This window comes from Gekko japonicus, unplaced genomic scaffold (genome assembly GCF_001447785.1).
Source record: "Gekko japonicus isolate JY-2015 unplaced genomic scaffold, Gekko_japonicus_V1.1 scaffold8, whole genome shotgun sequence".
In the NCBI taxonomy this organism is placed as follows: domain Eukaryota; kingdom Metazoa; phylum Chordata; class Lepidosauria; order Squamata; family Gekkonidae; genus Gekko; species Gekko japonicus.
The window spans coordinates 825,801-842,002 of NW_015167057.1; the positions used below are offsets into that span (position 1 = coordinate 825,801).

Sequence of the window (16,202 nt, forward strand, 5' to 3'; positions counted from 1 at the left end):
CAGTTTGGTGTAGTGGTTAAGTGTGCAAACTCTAATCTGGGAGAACCGGGTTTGATTCCCCACTCCTGCACTTACAGCTGCAGGATGATCTTGGGCAAGCCATAGTTCTGGCACATCTGTTCTTGAAAAAGAGCAGTTTCTATCAGAGCTCTCTCAACCCCACCTGCATCACAGGGTGTCTGTTGTGGGGAGGGGGAGGGAAAGGAGTTTGTAAGTCACTCTGAGACTCCGAGTGAAGGGCGGGGTATAAATCTAATCTCTTTTCTTCTTCTTTAAACCTTGGAATGTGAGCTTCCAATCCCAGCACTGCCTTCAGACTCACTGTGCAGCCCTTGACAGACTACCCAGTCTTATCTTGGTTGGTAAAGTGGGAACTCCACAGGCTTGTTGTGATATAACAGTGTTGTTACAGAACTGTTGCAGGGGGGGGAGGAGCAAATGAGTTACGAATTTTGCAAGTCCTTTTGTATTTACCTGTTTGGTTCAGATCTGTCCCACCTGGGGTTGTCATCTCTCGGTTAACACGTACCTGGAGATTTTGTAGGTGGAGCCTGGAGAGGGTGGGGTTTGGGGAGGGGAGGGGAGGTACATCAGAAGGGTACATTGCCATAGAGTCCACCCTCCAAAGCAGCCATTTCCTCCAGGGGGACTGTCTTTTGTCATCTGGAGATGAGCTGTGATACCGGGAGATCTCCAGGCCCCTCGTTGTACCCGAGAACTTTTTTATTCCGCTCTCCAGCACGGAACTACCCATTTTATCCTCCCAACAACAGTTCACACTTTTTCTTCTTTTTCTTTTTAATTTTACTGAGTTTCTTACAACATGTATACCAAACAAGAACACAACAGTATTGTATGACCTTGTGATAAGACAGTTACTGAACATATAAGATGCAGAGAATGGCATACAAAAAGATTATGTTGCATTAGAGAAGTAGATCGTAACACTGAATTCAAATCAACCAGCTACTAAATGTATCATACCACCTTTTTAATGCCAGTGAACGCACATGCAAACTGCATGTGCATGCATACCTCGGTCTGAAAGAAAAAGCCAATGCACGTTCACTTTACGAATGAAACTGGGGATCGGTGCCCAGATATACGCAGGGTTTAAATTCAGCTGTACAAGAGGTGAATTTAAATTGAGAATTAATCAATGCATGTATAAAAGAACAATCGAGTGAACCCTGTACACAGACTGCATACTTGGGAACAGGCCCGTAGCCAGGATTTTTTAAGTCGGTGGGCATTTACATTTCTTAGGGGGCACTGGCTTATCACATTAAAGGAATACGTAGATCCTTCCCCGCACCTTCTGCCACTTGGGGGCCCCTGGGCTGGATGGGAAGTCGTGGGGCCGTGCCAGTAAGTCAGGGAGCCTAGCCCTGAGATGCCCCACTGTAGCTACGGGCCTGCTTGGGAATACTGTACACAGAGAGTGTAACTTGGGCACAGAGCTCCTGTGAGTTTGGGGAGGGGAGGCTGAAGAGAGAGCGGCCCAAGGTCACCCAGCAAGCTTCGTGGCAAAGTAGGGGTTTCAGTCTGGGTTTCCCAGCTGAGCACTTTAACCACTCCCCCACACTCCCCCACAGGGCCGGTGTCACCATACTGTGAGGGAGAGCAGCTGCTGGGGCCCAAGACATCTACCGGGAGCCACAGCCCCCAACCCCCTTGCCCATATTCCTCTCCTGCCACCCACCCACCCAGGTGCCCCTTCCCTCCTCCACTCCCAACCTCTCCCCCGGTGCCCCCTGCACTCTTGGTGGAAGATGCTGCCCGTTGCCACCAGGGAGGGGAAGGCTGCCAGACCCAGGTTGGAAAATACCTGGAGATTTGGGGGGTGGAGCCTGAGGGGGGCGGGGTTTGGCAAGAGGAGGGACTTCAGTGGGGGGTAGTGCCATAGAGTCCACCTTCCCGAGGGGCCATTTCCTCCAGGTGAACAGATCTCGGTCGCCTGGAGATCAGTTGTACTCCCAATAGATCTCCAGGTGCCACCTGGAGGATGGGATTCCTAGGGAAGGGAGTGCCGGTGGCACACAAATGGTGGCAGCACTTCTAGTGGCCATGATTAGCAGCATAGAGTCGCCAACTCCCACTTGGGAAATAAGGGAAGATTTTGGTGGCGGAGCCTGGAGAGGATGGGGTTTGGGGAGGACAGGGACCTCAGAGGGGTACAATGTGCCACAGAGTCCACCCTCCCAAGCATCCGTTTTCTTTAGGGGGATCGATCTCAGTCGTCTGGAGGTCCGTTGCAATCCCTGGAGATCTCCAGTCCCCACCTGGAGGCTGGCAACCCCAGGTGGTGGAACTCCCAGCTGGACACCCCCCCTCCCTCTGTCAGTGAAAGGGCTGGGGGGGGGGCTTGCCAGCAGGCAAGTGCAAGCAAAGGGCCTAGATTAGGTGGGAGAAGGGGGGTCCTCTGGCACTCTCTGCCCAGGGTCTTGTCCCGTCCCCCCACCTCCAGACCTGGAACCGGCCCATCTGGGATGCCAGCCTCCAGGTAGGACATGGGGATCCCCCAGAATTACAGCTCATTCTCCCATGGAGAAAATGGCCGCTTTGGAAGGGGGAAATTGAAGGCTTTATACCCCACCGAGGTCCCTGCCCTCCCCAGGCTCCACCCCCCAAATCTCCAGGACTTTCCCAACCTGGATCTGAGGATCCCATCCCCTGCCGGTGACCAGGGAGGACCTGGCGACCCACCGGCCAAGGGCTATAGCCCTGCAGAACAAATGCTTCCCGCTGAACTAAGCCGGCAGCCTGCGGACAAAAAGAGGTTCCCTCCCCAGCAGGCAGCTGCGTAACACAAATGATTGATCACACCATGGGCTGCCGGGCGGGGAGAGCTGGGGACGTGCCTGTTCCAGAACTTTGCCCCCTTGCAAAAATGTTTCCCTGTATACAATGGAGGAGGGAAAATAGATTTGCTTTCAAAAGGGAATTTTTTCCTACTGAGGTCAGCCGGCGCTTGGAGCTCTGGAGGCTTCTCACCCTGCCTGGCACGGCTTGTTTTGTTTCAGAATCCCTCCCTTCTGCACACCAAAAAGAATGGCTGAGGATTGGGCCGCGGGGCCTGTAAATACTAAAACAACAACAACGGCCTCTCTAATGTACAGGAAGGCTCACGCCATTCTGCATATCCACATCTGAGCGGGTTTTCTAGCCTGTGTTCAATCTCGGATTTGAGATTTGGAGAATTTCTGTCCCGGGGATGGTGGGCGTGGTTATTTTAGGCTCTCAAGGCCATGCAAGCGTAAGGCTGGGCTCTGGAAGAAGGACAACTTCGCCCACATCAAAGGTGGGGCATTACTTTAGTGGCTATTATCACAGCTCTCTGTATGGGGTGTGACCCTGTGAATGTAACAGGATGTAGATTAATGTTTTGCAGCCACAGGTGATCAGCAGTGCACAAGGCAGGAGGATGTTCTCCAGCATGGCCTCCTGCCTCCGAAAGGCAGCACTATCAGAGGGTGGGTTGCCAGCCTCCAGGAAGTGGCTGGAGATCTCCTGGGGTTACAAGTGATCTCCAGACAACTAGGATTGCCAAGTCCCCTCTTCACACTAGCAGGGGGATTTGGGGGGTGTACTGGGATGTCCCTGAAGCGATGATGTCAGGGGTCATTTTGTAGAAAAAGAGGTGCAGGAGCTCCAGGGGCACCTGGAGGATATCGGGCAGGGAACCCAGGCATTCCCTTCCCCATCTGGGGAAGGGAAAGAAAGGCATTTAAATCCCCCCTTCCCCGAGTTTCTCCACAAAGCAGAGAGGCTCAGGGGGAAAAGGGGCATGTCTGCCCGCCTCCCCTTCCCCTCCCCAGCCAACCCACCATAAAAGGCTGGCTGGAGAAGGAAAGGGCAGGCAGGCAGACATGCCTGGGTTCCCTGCCCGATCTTCTCCAGGTGCCCCACGGCTGCGGGGCGCCTAGAGAAGATCGGGCAGGGAACCCAGGCATGTTTAGAATGCCTTTCTTTCACTTCCTCATCTGGAGAAGGGAAAGAAAGACATTTAAATCCCCCCATGCAGGGGCGGGGGCTCTGCAGGCCTTCCCTGGCCTTCCTCCTGTGCGGGTGGGCCAGGAAAGGCGGCGGGGGGACCGCCCCACCCCTGGGCTCCTTACTGCCAGAGCGCCGTTCCAGCGCACTCTGGCAGGAAATGACCCCTGGATGACGTCACCTGGAAGTGATGTCATCATGCTAGGGACATTGCACAGTGATGCTCTGGTTTGAGGGCAAAACTCTACGGTGAAACCGGCTTCAAACCACAGAGTGTTGCCCTCAAACCAGAGTGTCGCCACACTTCTGGGTGACATCATTGTGTTGGGGACGTCGTGCAGTGATGTTGCTGTTGGGGGCGGGGTTTCCCCTGCCCGCCGGCAGCAGACAGCAACCCCCCAAATCAGGGGAACCTTTGCCAGGACCTGGAGACTGGCAACCCTACAGACAACAGAGATCAGTACCCCTCCCCTCAAGAAAATGGCTGCTTTGGAGTGTGGACTCTATGGCATAGGGCTGCCAGCTCCAGATTGGGAAATACTTGAAGACTTTCAGGGTGGAGACTGAAGAGGGTGTGCTTGGGGAGGGGCCTCAATGCCATCGAGTCCACCTTCCAAAGCAGCCATTTTCTCCAGGTGAACTAGTCTCTGCCACCTGAAGCTCAGTTGTAATAGCAGGAGATCTCTGGCCAACACCTGAAGACTGGCAACTTTACTACGGCATTATCTCCAATTGAGGTCCCTCTAGGGTTGCCAACAGGGGTCATTTAGTAGAAAAAGAGGCGCAGGAGCTCATTAGCATAACTCATTAGCATAAGTAATTTGCATATGCCACACCCCCTGACACCCACCGCTCAGGCTCCACTGGACTGTTTTGGATTGCTAGCTATGGGGGGGGGGGACGTGCAGATCTGTCCTCGCAGAGAAGGGAGAGCTTGTACCTGAATAAAACTTGGCCTTAAAGGTGCCACTGGACTGTTTTGGATTGCTAGCTATGGGGGAGGGAGTGGAATGCGCAGATCTGCCCTCACAGAGGAGGGAGAGCTTGTACCTGAAGACGGGCCGGGGGGGGGTCTCTGCAACTTACCGGGCTGCTTCTTGCTCCTCGTGGCCCAACTGAGGGCTGCTGGGAGCAGGGGGTGGGGCTTGTTGCATGTGCACGCCCCCTGGGCTCCTTACTGCCGGAGCTCCAGCAGGAAATGACCCCTGGTTGCCAACCTCTGGCTGGTGGCTGGAGATCTCCCAGGATTACCACTGGTCTCCAGGTGACAGCGATCAGTTTACCTGGAGAACATGGCCCCTTTGGAAGGTGGACTCTATGGCATTATGCGTCATTTAAGTCCCTCCCCTCTCCTAACCCAGCGCTCTTTAGGCTCCACCCCCAAATCTCCAGGCATTTCTCAATCATGAGCTGGCAACCCCAATTGGAGGACAGAAGCTGTCTTTTCTGGAGAAGCGGGAAAGCCCAGGTCTGCTGTTTTACTTCCACTGATTAGCATGCTGTCACTGCAGTAAACTCTGGGTGGTTGACATAGGACCCCAAACCCTTCACACAACTCACTCCTGTGTTCATGTGGGTAAAAGGGAACCTGCAGCATGGTAAATACAATCTCCTTAGCATTAAATTATTTTGAGACTGCCACCGTCCCTTTAAATGGTGGAATGCCGGCTTTATCCCCGTTTGAACTTTTGCACAAACCACATTTGAAATAGCTCACCTTGGAGTGCCAGCGGACAATGGTGCATACATTTGCAAACGTACATTTGTCCCCTTTGCATTTTCAAGTGTGTGCAACTGTGCATGAAACATCTTAGGTGCCCACTTAAGATATATGTAATGAAAACGACCATGAAAACTGACCCTCCAGGGTGTGGCATTTATCCTGGAATGAGAGTTGTCTTGTTCCTATCTCCTTTAACTGTTCTGAACTTATGTTCTGGAAACGCCGCTTGTTTGTCGAAGAGCAGCCTTGAATCATTTAAAATCCACCCCCAAAACCTTTCTGAGGCCAGCCATTCTTAAAGACCGACGAGGCACATTTTGTTCTTCGTGCATCCTCGAATGATAGCGTTTCTCACTCCTGCTTTTCATGTGTGTTCAGGGAATCGTGCTTGACTTGCTAAAGCAAAGTAGAAAACCTTTTCGTGGTTTTTAAAGATACAGAAGGGATCTCAGAACTGGTGGGGAAAGAGCCTGGTGCTGCCCTTGAATCTCTGCCTACTCTTCCATACGCTGAAAAGAAATAGGTAGTCGTGGTGGTCTGTAGCAGAATCCCAAAGCACAAGGCATGTCATATCTTTCATTAAGACCAGGCCAAAGTTATTTGGGTAAAGTTTAATAATAGGTCTTGCGTAGTGGATGACTGAGGGTGGATGATTTGCTTTATTTTTTTATTTATTTACTTATTTTGCAGGGGGTTGTGAGGAGATGGAATAGCAAATTATAAGGAATTTGACTCTTGGCTGTCAGAAGCAGGGTTGCCAACTCCAGGTTTGGAAATACCTGGAGATTTGAGGATGGAGCCTAGGACAGTGGGATTTAGGGAGGGGAGGGACCTCGGTAGGGCACAACGCCATGCAATCCACCTTCCAAAGCAGCCATTTTCTCCAGGCGGAGTGGAATATTATTTTTGAAAAATAAAATGTCGACTGAAGATTGGTTGTCATTCCAGGAGATCTCCAGTCCCCACCTGGAGGTTGGTAAGCCTAGAGCTGGACGCACAGCCCCTTGTGACTCCGTAGCCTCTTGTTGTGGGATGCCGGCACATTTCCAAGCTTCCCTTTAGAACCACAAAGGTTAGAAACAGACAATCCCAATCAGGGCTTTTTTTGTAGAAAAAGCCCAGCAGGAACTCATTAGCATAATAGGCCACACCCAACAGCTGAAACTCGTTAGCATATTAGGCCACACCCTGTCAGCACAGCTCGTTAGCATATTAGGCCACACCCCATGTCTTCCCTTGGCTTGCCCCAGGAAGCCGGCCTTTAAAGGGAAGGGAAGACAGTTTAAACTGCTTTCTCTTGACTTGCCCAGGCGCCCGCAGGTGCGGGGAGCCCGGGCAAGTCAGCCCTTGGACAGGCCGGGGAAGGCACGGGGAGGCATTTAAATGCCTCCCTGATACTTCCAGGGCTAGGGTTGCCAAGTCTGGGTTTGAAAATACCTGGAGACTTTGGGGGTGGAGCCAGGAGAGGGCGTGGTTTGGGGAGGGGAGGGGCCTCAGCATAGTACAATGCCATGGAGTCCACCCTCAAAGCAGACATTTTCTCCTGGGGAGCTGATCTCTGTCGGCTGGGGATCAGTGGTAAAAGCGGGAGATCCCCAGGCCCCACCTGGAGGCTGGCAACCCTATCCAGGCCCCCCCAACCCCACCCACCTCATAGTCACCGGGGAGGGGGTCGCTCTCCAGGCCTTCCCTCTGTAGCCACGCACACAGAGGTTTTGGCTGTAGTGGGTGTGGCCAACTCTGAAGCCAGCCGGAACTCCGTTCCTGTGCGTTCCTGCCCCAAAACAGCCCTGATCCCAATGAGATTTTCAAGATTCAGTGCTGTGTAGCAAGTTCGCATAGCCCTAATGATGCTTAGCCTCGAACTCCTATTCAGTCCAGAATCTAAAGTCCACTTATGTTCCAACGCCTTTACACACACCCGTCCCATAAGAAAATTCTTCCATACACATTGGGAGCAAAAATAGGGAGAGAATTCATGATTCGGCCCAGTTTGCACAATTAATTAATTACACACACCTTTCCCACTTTGGAGCGTAAGCCAGTTAAAGCTACACCCAGGACTGTCTCTTTCTCTTCCTCCCTTGGAGTTTAACTAGGGTCGCCAGCGTTGGGTTGGGATTAATATCTGGAGATTTGGGGAATGGAGGCTGGGGTTCGGGGAGGGGAGGGGCCTCAGCAGGGTACAATGCCACAGAGTCTACCCTCCAAAGCAGCCCTTTTCTCCAGGGTATCTGATCTTGGTCGTCTGGGGATTAACTGTGGGTAGCAGGAGATCTCCAGGTGCCACCTGTTGGCTGGCAATCCTAAATTTGACACAGTGCAGCGCTTCTGGTCTCTGAGAAAAAATATCTGCATTTCCTCAGTGCTGCCAGGTGATTTTGGGGGGGGGAAAGTTTTCCCCTTCAGCCATTAAAAAACCTGAATCTCAATTAGAGCTGCAGAAGGCCCTATAAGGATATGGTAAGACCTTCCCCCGGGAGCCAGCTGTAGGATTGTTCTCTTCCATCTATTTTCGGTATCACTGATGGCCTTGAAGCTGCCGTTCCCAAGTGAGGCTCAGGGAATTCAGCTCCCTGGTTCCCACCAGCTCCAGTTAATTGACAGCATCTCCCGCCAATCACTGGCCTCTTGCAGAGTCCAGTCGAAGTTACTTTTCGCTGTCTGTCTTCTGCATCCAGATGCTCGGTATTTCTCATCCTTTGTAGAAGGTAGAATCTGGTGATTTATGATTTAGCATGTTGCCGCACTTGTTTTATTTTAAAGTGACTGTGGCTAGAAGCTTGGCCTCGCTGGAATGCTGTTTATATTGTCAAAATGAACCAAACTGCATAGCTGTCAGTCAGCCAAAGCAAGAGAGATTAAGGAACACGGACATTTCCCATTCATATTCAAGCTAAGCTAAAACTGGGTAGAAGGATAAAAGAACAGGCATTTGTATTTCGGTTGTCAGCTCCTTGGGGCAGGAGATTTTCTTTTTTTGCTCAGCAGTTTCATAAATTACCATGGATACTGAAGGTGCAATAAAATAATATGGTACTTCGTAGTGGGAAGGCTCAGAAGTTAACACACTGAGCTGCAGACCGGAAGCTCTGTAGTTCGGCAGTTCAAGACCTAAGTGCCACTTCACGGAGTGAGCTCCCGTTTCTGGCCCCAGCTCCTGCCAACCTAGCAGTTCAAAAGCAAGAAATTGCAAGTAGATAAACAGGTACCACTTTGGTGGGAAGGTAACAGCGTTCCGTGCGCTTCGGCGTTTAGTCATGCCGAACACATGACCACGGAAATGTCTTCGGACAGCACTGGCTCTTCGGCTTGGAAACGGAGATGAGCACCGCCTCCTAGTGTCGGATCCGACTGGCTTTCGAGCAAGGGGACCTTTACCTTTAGTGGAAAGCACTGTCAAGTCACAGCTGATTTATGGCAACCCAGTAGGGTTTTCAAGGCAAGAGATGTTCAGAGGTGGTTTGCCATTGCCTGCCTCCGTGCAGCAACCCTGGACTTCCATGGTGGTCTCCCATCCAACTACTAACCATGACCGACACTGCTTAGCTTTGTAAGAGCAGACGAGATCAAGCAAGGCTGGGTCATCCAGGTCAGGGGGCATTAAGGTACTTACGGGACCCAAGTAAGTGACTGCAGCACAGCTTTATGATGGAAGGACTTACACCCAGGGGTCATTTCGTAGAAAAAGAGGTGCACGAGCTCATTAGCATAACTTATTTGCATATGCCACACCCCCTGACATCATCGAAATGTGACAGAAGGCACCACTGGAGTGTTTTGGATTGCTAGCTATTGGGGGGGGGGGAAACGTGCAGATCTGTCCACACAGAGGAGGGAGAGCTTGTACCTGAATAAAATTTGGTCTTAAAGGTGCCACCGGACTGTTTTGGACCGGGGGGCCAGGGGGAGCTCTGCAACTTACCTGGCTGCTTCTTGCTCTGACTGAGGGCTGCTGGGAGCAGGGGGTGGGGCTTGTTGCATGTGCCCGCCCCCTGGGCTGTTTACTGCCGGAGCTCTGCTCCTGTGCGCTCCTGCAGGAAATGATCCCTCCTTACACCCCATTCCTACCATGAATCGAGTTAGTGCTGTGTTGGGCTTTGGTCACAGAAAGGACTCATTAGTCTAAAGGAAAGGATCGATCCCCAGAAAAGTATTTTTGCAAAGAGATCTCAAGAAACAGTCTCATGAGTAAGGCCAAAGACATGCACTTGCCCTGCCCTGCCATGGAATGATTAGGCTGGATCTTACCAACTTTTCCGCTGATGAATGAAAGAAGAGCCTCCTCTGATGAGTGAGGTCTCCAAAAGGCTGCCTGGGAAGAGGGTCCCATGTGGACAAAAAGCCCTGTGTGCTGGAGTGGGGGGGGGGCACGTCAGGCAGAAGTCAAGTGGAAAAACTGGCCCTTTTGTTCTCATTCGCACGTTTGCTGTCTTAGGGGAACGGGCTGTCTACCTGTGGTCTCTTGTCAGAGCCCTGGAGCTGGTCAGCCATCCTCCTGTGAGCCAGGAGAAAGACCAGAGGTCTTTGTCGATGGTATGTCATATCAGGGGAAGGAAAAGCAAGTTAAACATTTAGAAAAAGGAAAGCCTCCGGATGTTTAGACTGCCTGTGCTTTCAGGGATGATGTGGGTGCACGCCTCTTCCTCCACCTTCTGCAGGTTGTCTGGGTTTGCGCCAGGAACAGCGTCTGAAAAAGAGGATAATTTTTTTAAAAAAATTAAGCAGCTGGCCATAGACCTGATTGAGTCGAAAAGGCAAGACAGAAATGGCATGAAGCAGTTAAACGCATTTTCAGAGGAAGAGCCAAGGGGGCTGCAAGCTTTTACAACTGATCTCCAGACGACAGAGAGCAGCTCCCCTGGAGAAAAGCGGCTGCTTTGGAGTGTGGACTGACTCTCTATGGCACATTGTACTCTTCTGAAGTCCCTCCCCTCCCCAAACCCCACCCTCCCCAGGCTCCAAACCCCAATCGCCAGGCATTTCCCAGCCTGTAGCTGTCGTCCCCAGTAGCTACAGTTGCCAACTCCAGGTTGAGAAATTCCTGGTGACCTTGGAGGTGGAGCCTGAGGAGTGGGGGGGGGGGTTGGGGGAGGGCAAAACCCCAGGAGGCACAATTCCGTAGAGTCCACCTTCCAAAGGGGTCATTTTCTTCAGGGAAACTGATCTCTATCCTCTGGACATCAGTTATAATCCCAGGAGATCTCCAGGCACCCCCTGGATGTTGGCAACCCTACTGGTTGCAAGCATAAGCCGTGTGGCTAATCAGCAAAATATGAAGCTGAATTGAAATGCTGTCCTTGCTTGGTGAACAGACTTAGAAACGAGCAAAGGCTTCTTGGGGCTCTGGAAGGAGCTGATTACAAACCTGTTAAAAACTGATGTTTCTTGGGCAGATTCTTGTCTGCATTTTCTTGGGTCTGAAAGGGAAACAGCTTCGTTGCAGGACTTCCCAAGAAGCACTGGTCAGTTGTAGCAAGTGGCATAAAAAAAGAAGAGGACTGCCCAGCCTGCCTTTTAGACAGGGAGGTGGAGAGGTGCCTCTGAGAATCCATGGAGGTTTTTAAAAAGGTTTCTTCAAGGCATTGTGTTATTCCTCTGCAGGTTTACCCATACGCCCTTAATTTTTTTAAAAATAGAACAGGATAGAGGGAGACTCCTGATCGGCACATAAGAACACAAGGGGTGGGGGCTTCAATGCACATCAAGTGTGAAAGCAGAGTTGCCATCTCTGGGTTGGGAAATTCCTGGAGATTTGGCGGCGGAGGCTGAGGAGGACAGGGGTAGGGAGGGGAGTGGGTTCAGCAGGTAGAATGCCATACGGCCCACCTTCCAGAGCAGCCATTTTCTTCAGGGGAACTGATCTCTGTAGTCTGGAGATCAGTCATTCTTGGCAGCTGTGTGTAAAAGCAAAACCAGAGTTAAAACAGAGAAAAAAACTAATTACCTCCAGAATCACTGTTGCAAGGGCAAGTTAACACAGGATTGCATCAGGAACCTGACCACTACAGGAAAACACTCCGGTGTGGAAGCAGCCCTGCTCGGGAAAACGCAGGTACCCATTTTTCCCCCCCAGCAGAGGAAAAGCACCTTGGGGATTGCCTTTTCCACCAGGATAACATTAGGGAAGGAGAGTATTAAAGCTTCCCTCTCCCCCCCCCCCCCCCCCCACTGTTCTCACTCAAGCAGCATCAACAAAAGTCTTTTTACAAGCATGTAGAGGAACTCAAAACTCCTCCATTACAAGTTAAAATGGCCCAAGAAACACAGCCTCCCTGTCTATTCGGAGCTCCTTCCCATGCCCAAAGATCTGATAGGAGCACTTGCTCGGTGTATTGCACAACCAAGAGTATCTGAACAGATGCAAACAGGCACAAGTGTGGTTGCGTTAAAGGAGTAGCACGCCATGCAATAATGAACAAGAAAGAACCCTAATAATATGTGAAACCACAGGAAGAAAGGCTCTGGTTTTTTGCGGCATGCCCAGGACTGTAAAAAGGGGGTCGTGAAGCAGCAGCAGGCTGTGATGTTTGGATGGTGGGCTGCAGTCAGCTTGGGGAGCCACAGACTGGGAGCCCTGGAACACCACTGTGCCTGGTCGCCTATGGCGAGTCAGATTTGTCTCAAGGCGACCAGACAGGGGTGTTTTCCAGATGCATGATCTTTCTCATCCTTATCGTCCATGAATGACTAACAAAAGCATGCATGAACCAGGCGTGTGTGTGTGTGTATGAGAGAGAAAATGCTTTGCAGATAGGGTTGCCAACCTCCAGGTGGTGCCTGGAGATCTCCTGGGATTTCAACTGACCTCCAGGCAACAGAGATCCATTCACCTGGAGATCATGGCCACTTTGGAAAGTGGACTCTCTGGCATTATAGCCCATTGAAGTACCTCCCCTCCCCAAACCCCTACCTACTCAGGCTCCACCTCCAAAATTTGCAGGTTTTTCCCAACCTGGGCCCGGCAACCCTATTTGCAGAGGACTCCTAGGCAAGGCTACGGCAGGCCCCTCTGCTCGCAAGTCCTCGCCACTGCTGTCATTAACCGGGCCCGTGCTTGGTGTTGCTGTGCTTGCGCAGAAGCCTGTGGGTCCCCCGTTGCTGCACACTGATCATTCGTTTTCCTCACCATAGCCCGAGATGATCCACGGTGCACCCTGCGAACCTTCACCAGAGAGCGTGCCCGCTGACTTTTCACCAGAGAGTGCACCCCTTGACCTTTCGGAAGACAGTGACCCCTATGACCCTTCTGAAGAGACTCTGCTTTGTGGCCCTTCCCCAGAGAGCGTACCGTGGCCTCGGCCAGCCCAGGAGGAAAAGGGAGGCAGCCGCTTTGGGCCATCCAGGGATGATGCTAACCCTCTTCTCCTGAAACTCTGAAAGCACCAGCCCACCCCCGAATGGCCCCTGGCGTTCTCGTTGACACCAAGGGTTCAGCCCCGCATGTGTGTAGAGCAATTCAAGCTCGTTTTATTGGCTTGGGTTGCCAACTCCCTCTTGGGAATGACCTGGAGATTTGGGGAGGAGCCTACGAAGGGTGGGGTTTGGGGGAGAGGGACCTCAGTGAGGCATAATGCCATAGAGTCCACCTTCCAAAGCAGCTGTTTTCTCTGATCTGTGTAGTCTAGAGACGAGTTGTAATCTCAGGGGATCTCCAGCCACCACTTGGAGGTTGGCAACCCTACCATTTGCATTAGCAGGGTTATGTGTGTGGGGAACATTTGATTGTGCCACCTGTGGGAGGACAGGAAAGGGCAAGACCCGAATGAGAAATGGGGGGGGCAGTGCACTGTCGGGCACCCCACAATCCAATTTGACAGTCTCACTCGAGCTGTAGCCCCCCCGTGTTTCAGCTTCCCTTACCATAGAGCAGGAGTGGCCAAACTGCAGCTCAGGAGCCGCATGCGGCCCTTTCACACAGTCTAATTTAATGTGAATTTGCATATTTTCCAATAAAAACGTGTAAAATTTGTTCATATCTTCTGACCCTCAAACATCCGAAGTTTATTCTGTGTGGCTGTTACATTAAGCAAGTTTGGCCACCCCTGCCATAAAGCGAGGAAGGACTCGGCTTCAGTGTTCCCTCTAAGCTGAGTTAGTGTGAGCCAGGAGATTTCGTAGAAAAAGAGGTGCAGGAGCTTATTAGCATAACTCATTAGCATAACTTATTTGCATATGCCACCCCCCCTGACATCACTGGAAGTGTGTCAGAAAGCACCCCCCACCACTCAGGCTCCACTGGACTGTTTTGGATTGCTAGCTATGGGGGGGGGGAACGAGCAGATCTGTCCTTACAGAGGAGGGAGAGCTTGTACCTGAATAAAACTTGGTCTTAAAGGTGCCACTGGACTGTTTGGGATCGGGGGGGGGGGGGGAGTTCTGCAACTTACCTGGCTGCTTCTCGTTCTCACTGAGGGCTGCTGGGAGCAGGGGGTGGGGCTTGTTGCATGTGCCCGCCCCCTGGGCTCTTTACTGCTGGAGCTCCGGTCCTGAAGAAAATGACCCCTGGGGTGAGCTAGCTCAGTTTTTTAGCCTCCGGCTCACACATTTTTGTCTTAACTCAGGAAGGAGGGCTCCAGAGCAAGCTAATTTATGCAGTAGCCAAATCGCTCGCCCACAACTTTTAATGCCAGTAGCTCACAAAATAGAATTTTTACCCACAAGACTCCACAGTTTAGAGGGAGCATTGCTCGGCTTGCTTGGTAGGAACAGGGGTACCGTTTCAGTGTGCAGGCAGCAGGGACACTCAGCAAAGGCCCAGCAGTTTCTAACAATGCTCACCTAGTGCATTAACCAGAGAATCCACCACAAATGTAGGCCAAGTATGAGGAAAGTTCCAGAGGGGCGGCCATGTTGGTTTGCAGTAGAACTAGATCTGAGTTCAGGAGCACTTTAGAGGCCAAGATTTGCAGAGTTTAAGGCGTTCAAGACTCAAGGCTTCCTGCGTTGGGTTATCTGATAAAGGAAGCTCTGACTCTCGAAAGCTTTTCAGGGCTTTTGTTCTGGGGGAACGCACTAGAACGGAATTCCGGAACCTCTTTGAACAAAATTCTTTAAAGAATGTTTAAAAGTTAATGAGTTTCCAGGATACCGACTGAAAACTTCACTTCCCTCTGGAGAGTTCCGGCACCTCATTTTCAAAAAAGAAAAAAGGGGGGGGGGAGTCCGGTTTATATTCCCAAAATCTTGTTGGTCTCCAGGGTGCTCCTGGATTTAAATCTAACTATGAGGAATAATCCCAAGGACTCTGAAAGCCACAGAGTGGCAGGGCTGCCAGCTCCAGGTTGGGAAATACCTGAAGATTTCGGGGCTGGAGCCTCAGAAGGGCGGGGTTTGGGGCATAACGCCATGGAGTCCGACTTCCAAAGTGGCCATTTTCTCCAGGTGAGCAGATTTCTGTTGCCTGGAGATCAGTTGCAACAGCGGGAGATCTCCAGCCACTTCCTGGAAATTGGCAACCCTGCAGTGAGCATTGTCATGTTCTGACATACCTGACCAGCACCCCTCTGCTGAGATCCTCTCACACTTCTTGGGCCTCTTAGGAAGAAGAAGAGATTGGATTTATACCCTGCCCTTCACTACCCAAAGGAGTCTCAGAGCAGCTTACAAACTCCTTTCCCTCCCCCTCCCCACAACAGACACCCTGTGAGGTAGGCGGGGCTGAGAGAGCTCTGACGGAAAGTGCTCTTTTTCAAGAACAGCTCTGACAGAACTATGGCTTGCCCAAGCTCGTCCAGCCAGGTGCAAGTGGAGGAGTGGGGAATCAAACGGTTCTCCCAGATTAGAGTCCACGCACTTAACCACTACACCAAACTGTACACCAAAGTAGTTTTGGCTTCTGGCTCCCCAAACACCTCCCAGCTCCTAGAGCGACTTGGGACTTACCTGAACATCACCAACCACTCATTTGCCTATCGTAGCCCTTTTTCAGCTTTACACTGGTTCTCTCATTGGTCTGTTCATAGAATAAGAGGATTGATAACAGCACTTGTAGCGGTGTGGCCTAAATTCTGGAGACTTCGGGGAGACTGGGTGTGTTCCGTTGCAAGGGCTAGGAGCATTGGCGCGTCTCCGCTTTCATGTGCTCCCGAGTCTGTTCTGCAGAGGCTCTGCCTGCCTGCTTTCTGCTAGCCGCTGAACGCCGCATAGCAAGCTGATGCAATGATGCTGTCCTTAGTTTGAATCTGCTTCGTTGCCAATGCAAGCGAGCCCGTCCTAGCGTGGGGCATTTCTTGGCCAAGCTTTGTCCACAGAGCGGTGTGTGCCAAGCATGCAAGAGGTCAAGGAGCCAGGACATAAATTTGCCAAAGATTTTTTTTTCCTGGTGGAAGGAATAAAGACATGACAAATAATCCCCCGAGAATGGGGATTCCCGTTCCCAAATGTGTGCCCATTTTGTTCACTCAGTCTTCTCACCAACCCGCTCTGATCATACCACCAGATCTCCCCAAGGGAATCCTAGAAGGCAGGTGAAATAGCTATTGAG

General features: G+C 51.6%; 1 protein-coding gene across 1 annotated transcript in view; it reads left to right on the forward strand.

Moving 5' to 3' along the window:
• Positions 1-13,253, forward strand: part of PTRF (polymerase I and transcript release factor) — a 17,513-nt gene extending 4,260 nt beyond the window's left edge. The window contains exon 2 of the mRNA XM_015412461.1: positions 12,851-13,253. Coding sequence (XP_015267947.1) covers positions 12,851-13,096 — 246 coding nt within the window. The 3' untranslated portion in view covers positions 13,097-13,253. The remainder of the gene's footprint in view (positions 1-12,850) is intronic.
• The last annotated feature ends 2,949 nt before the right edge of the window (positions 13,254-16,202 follow it).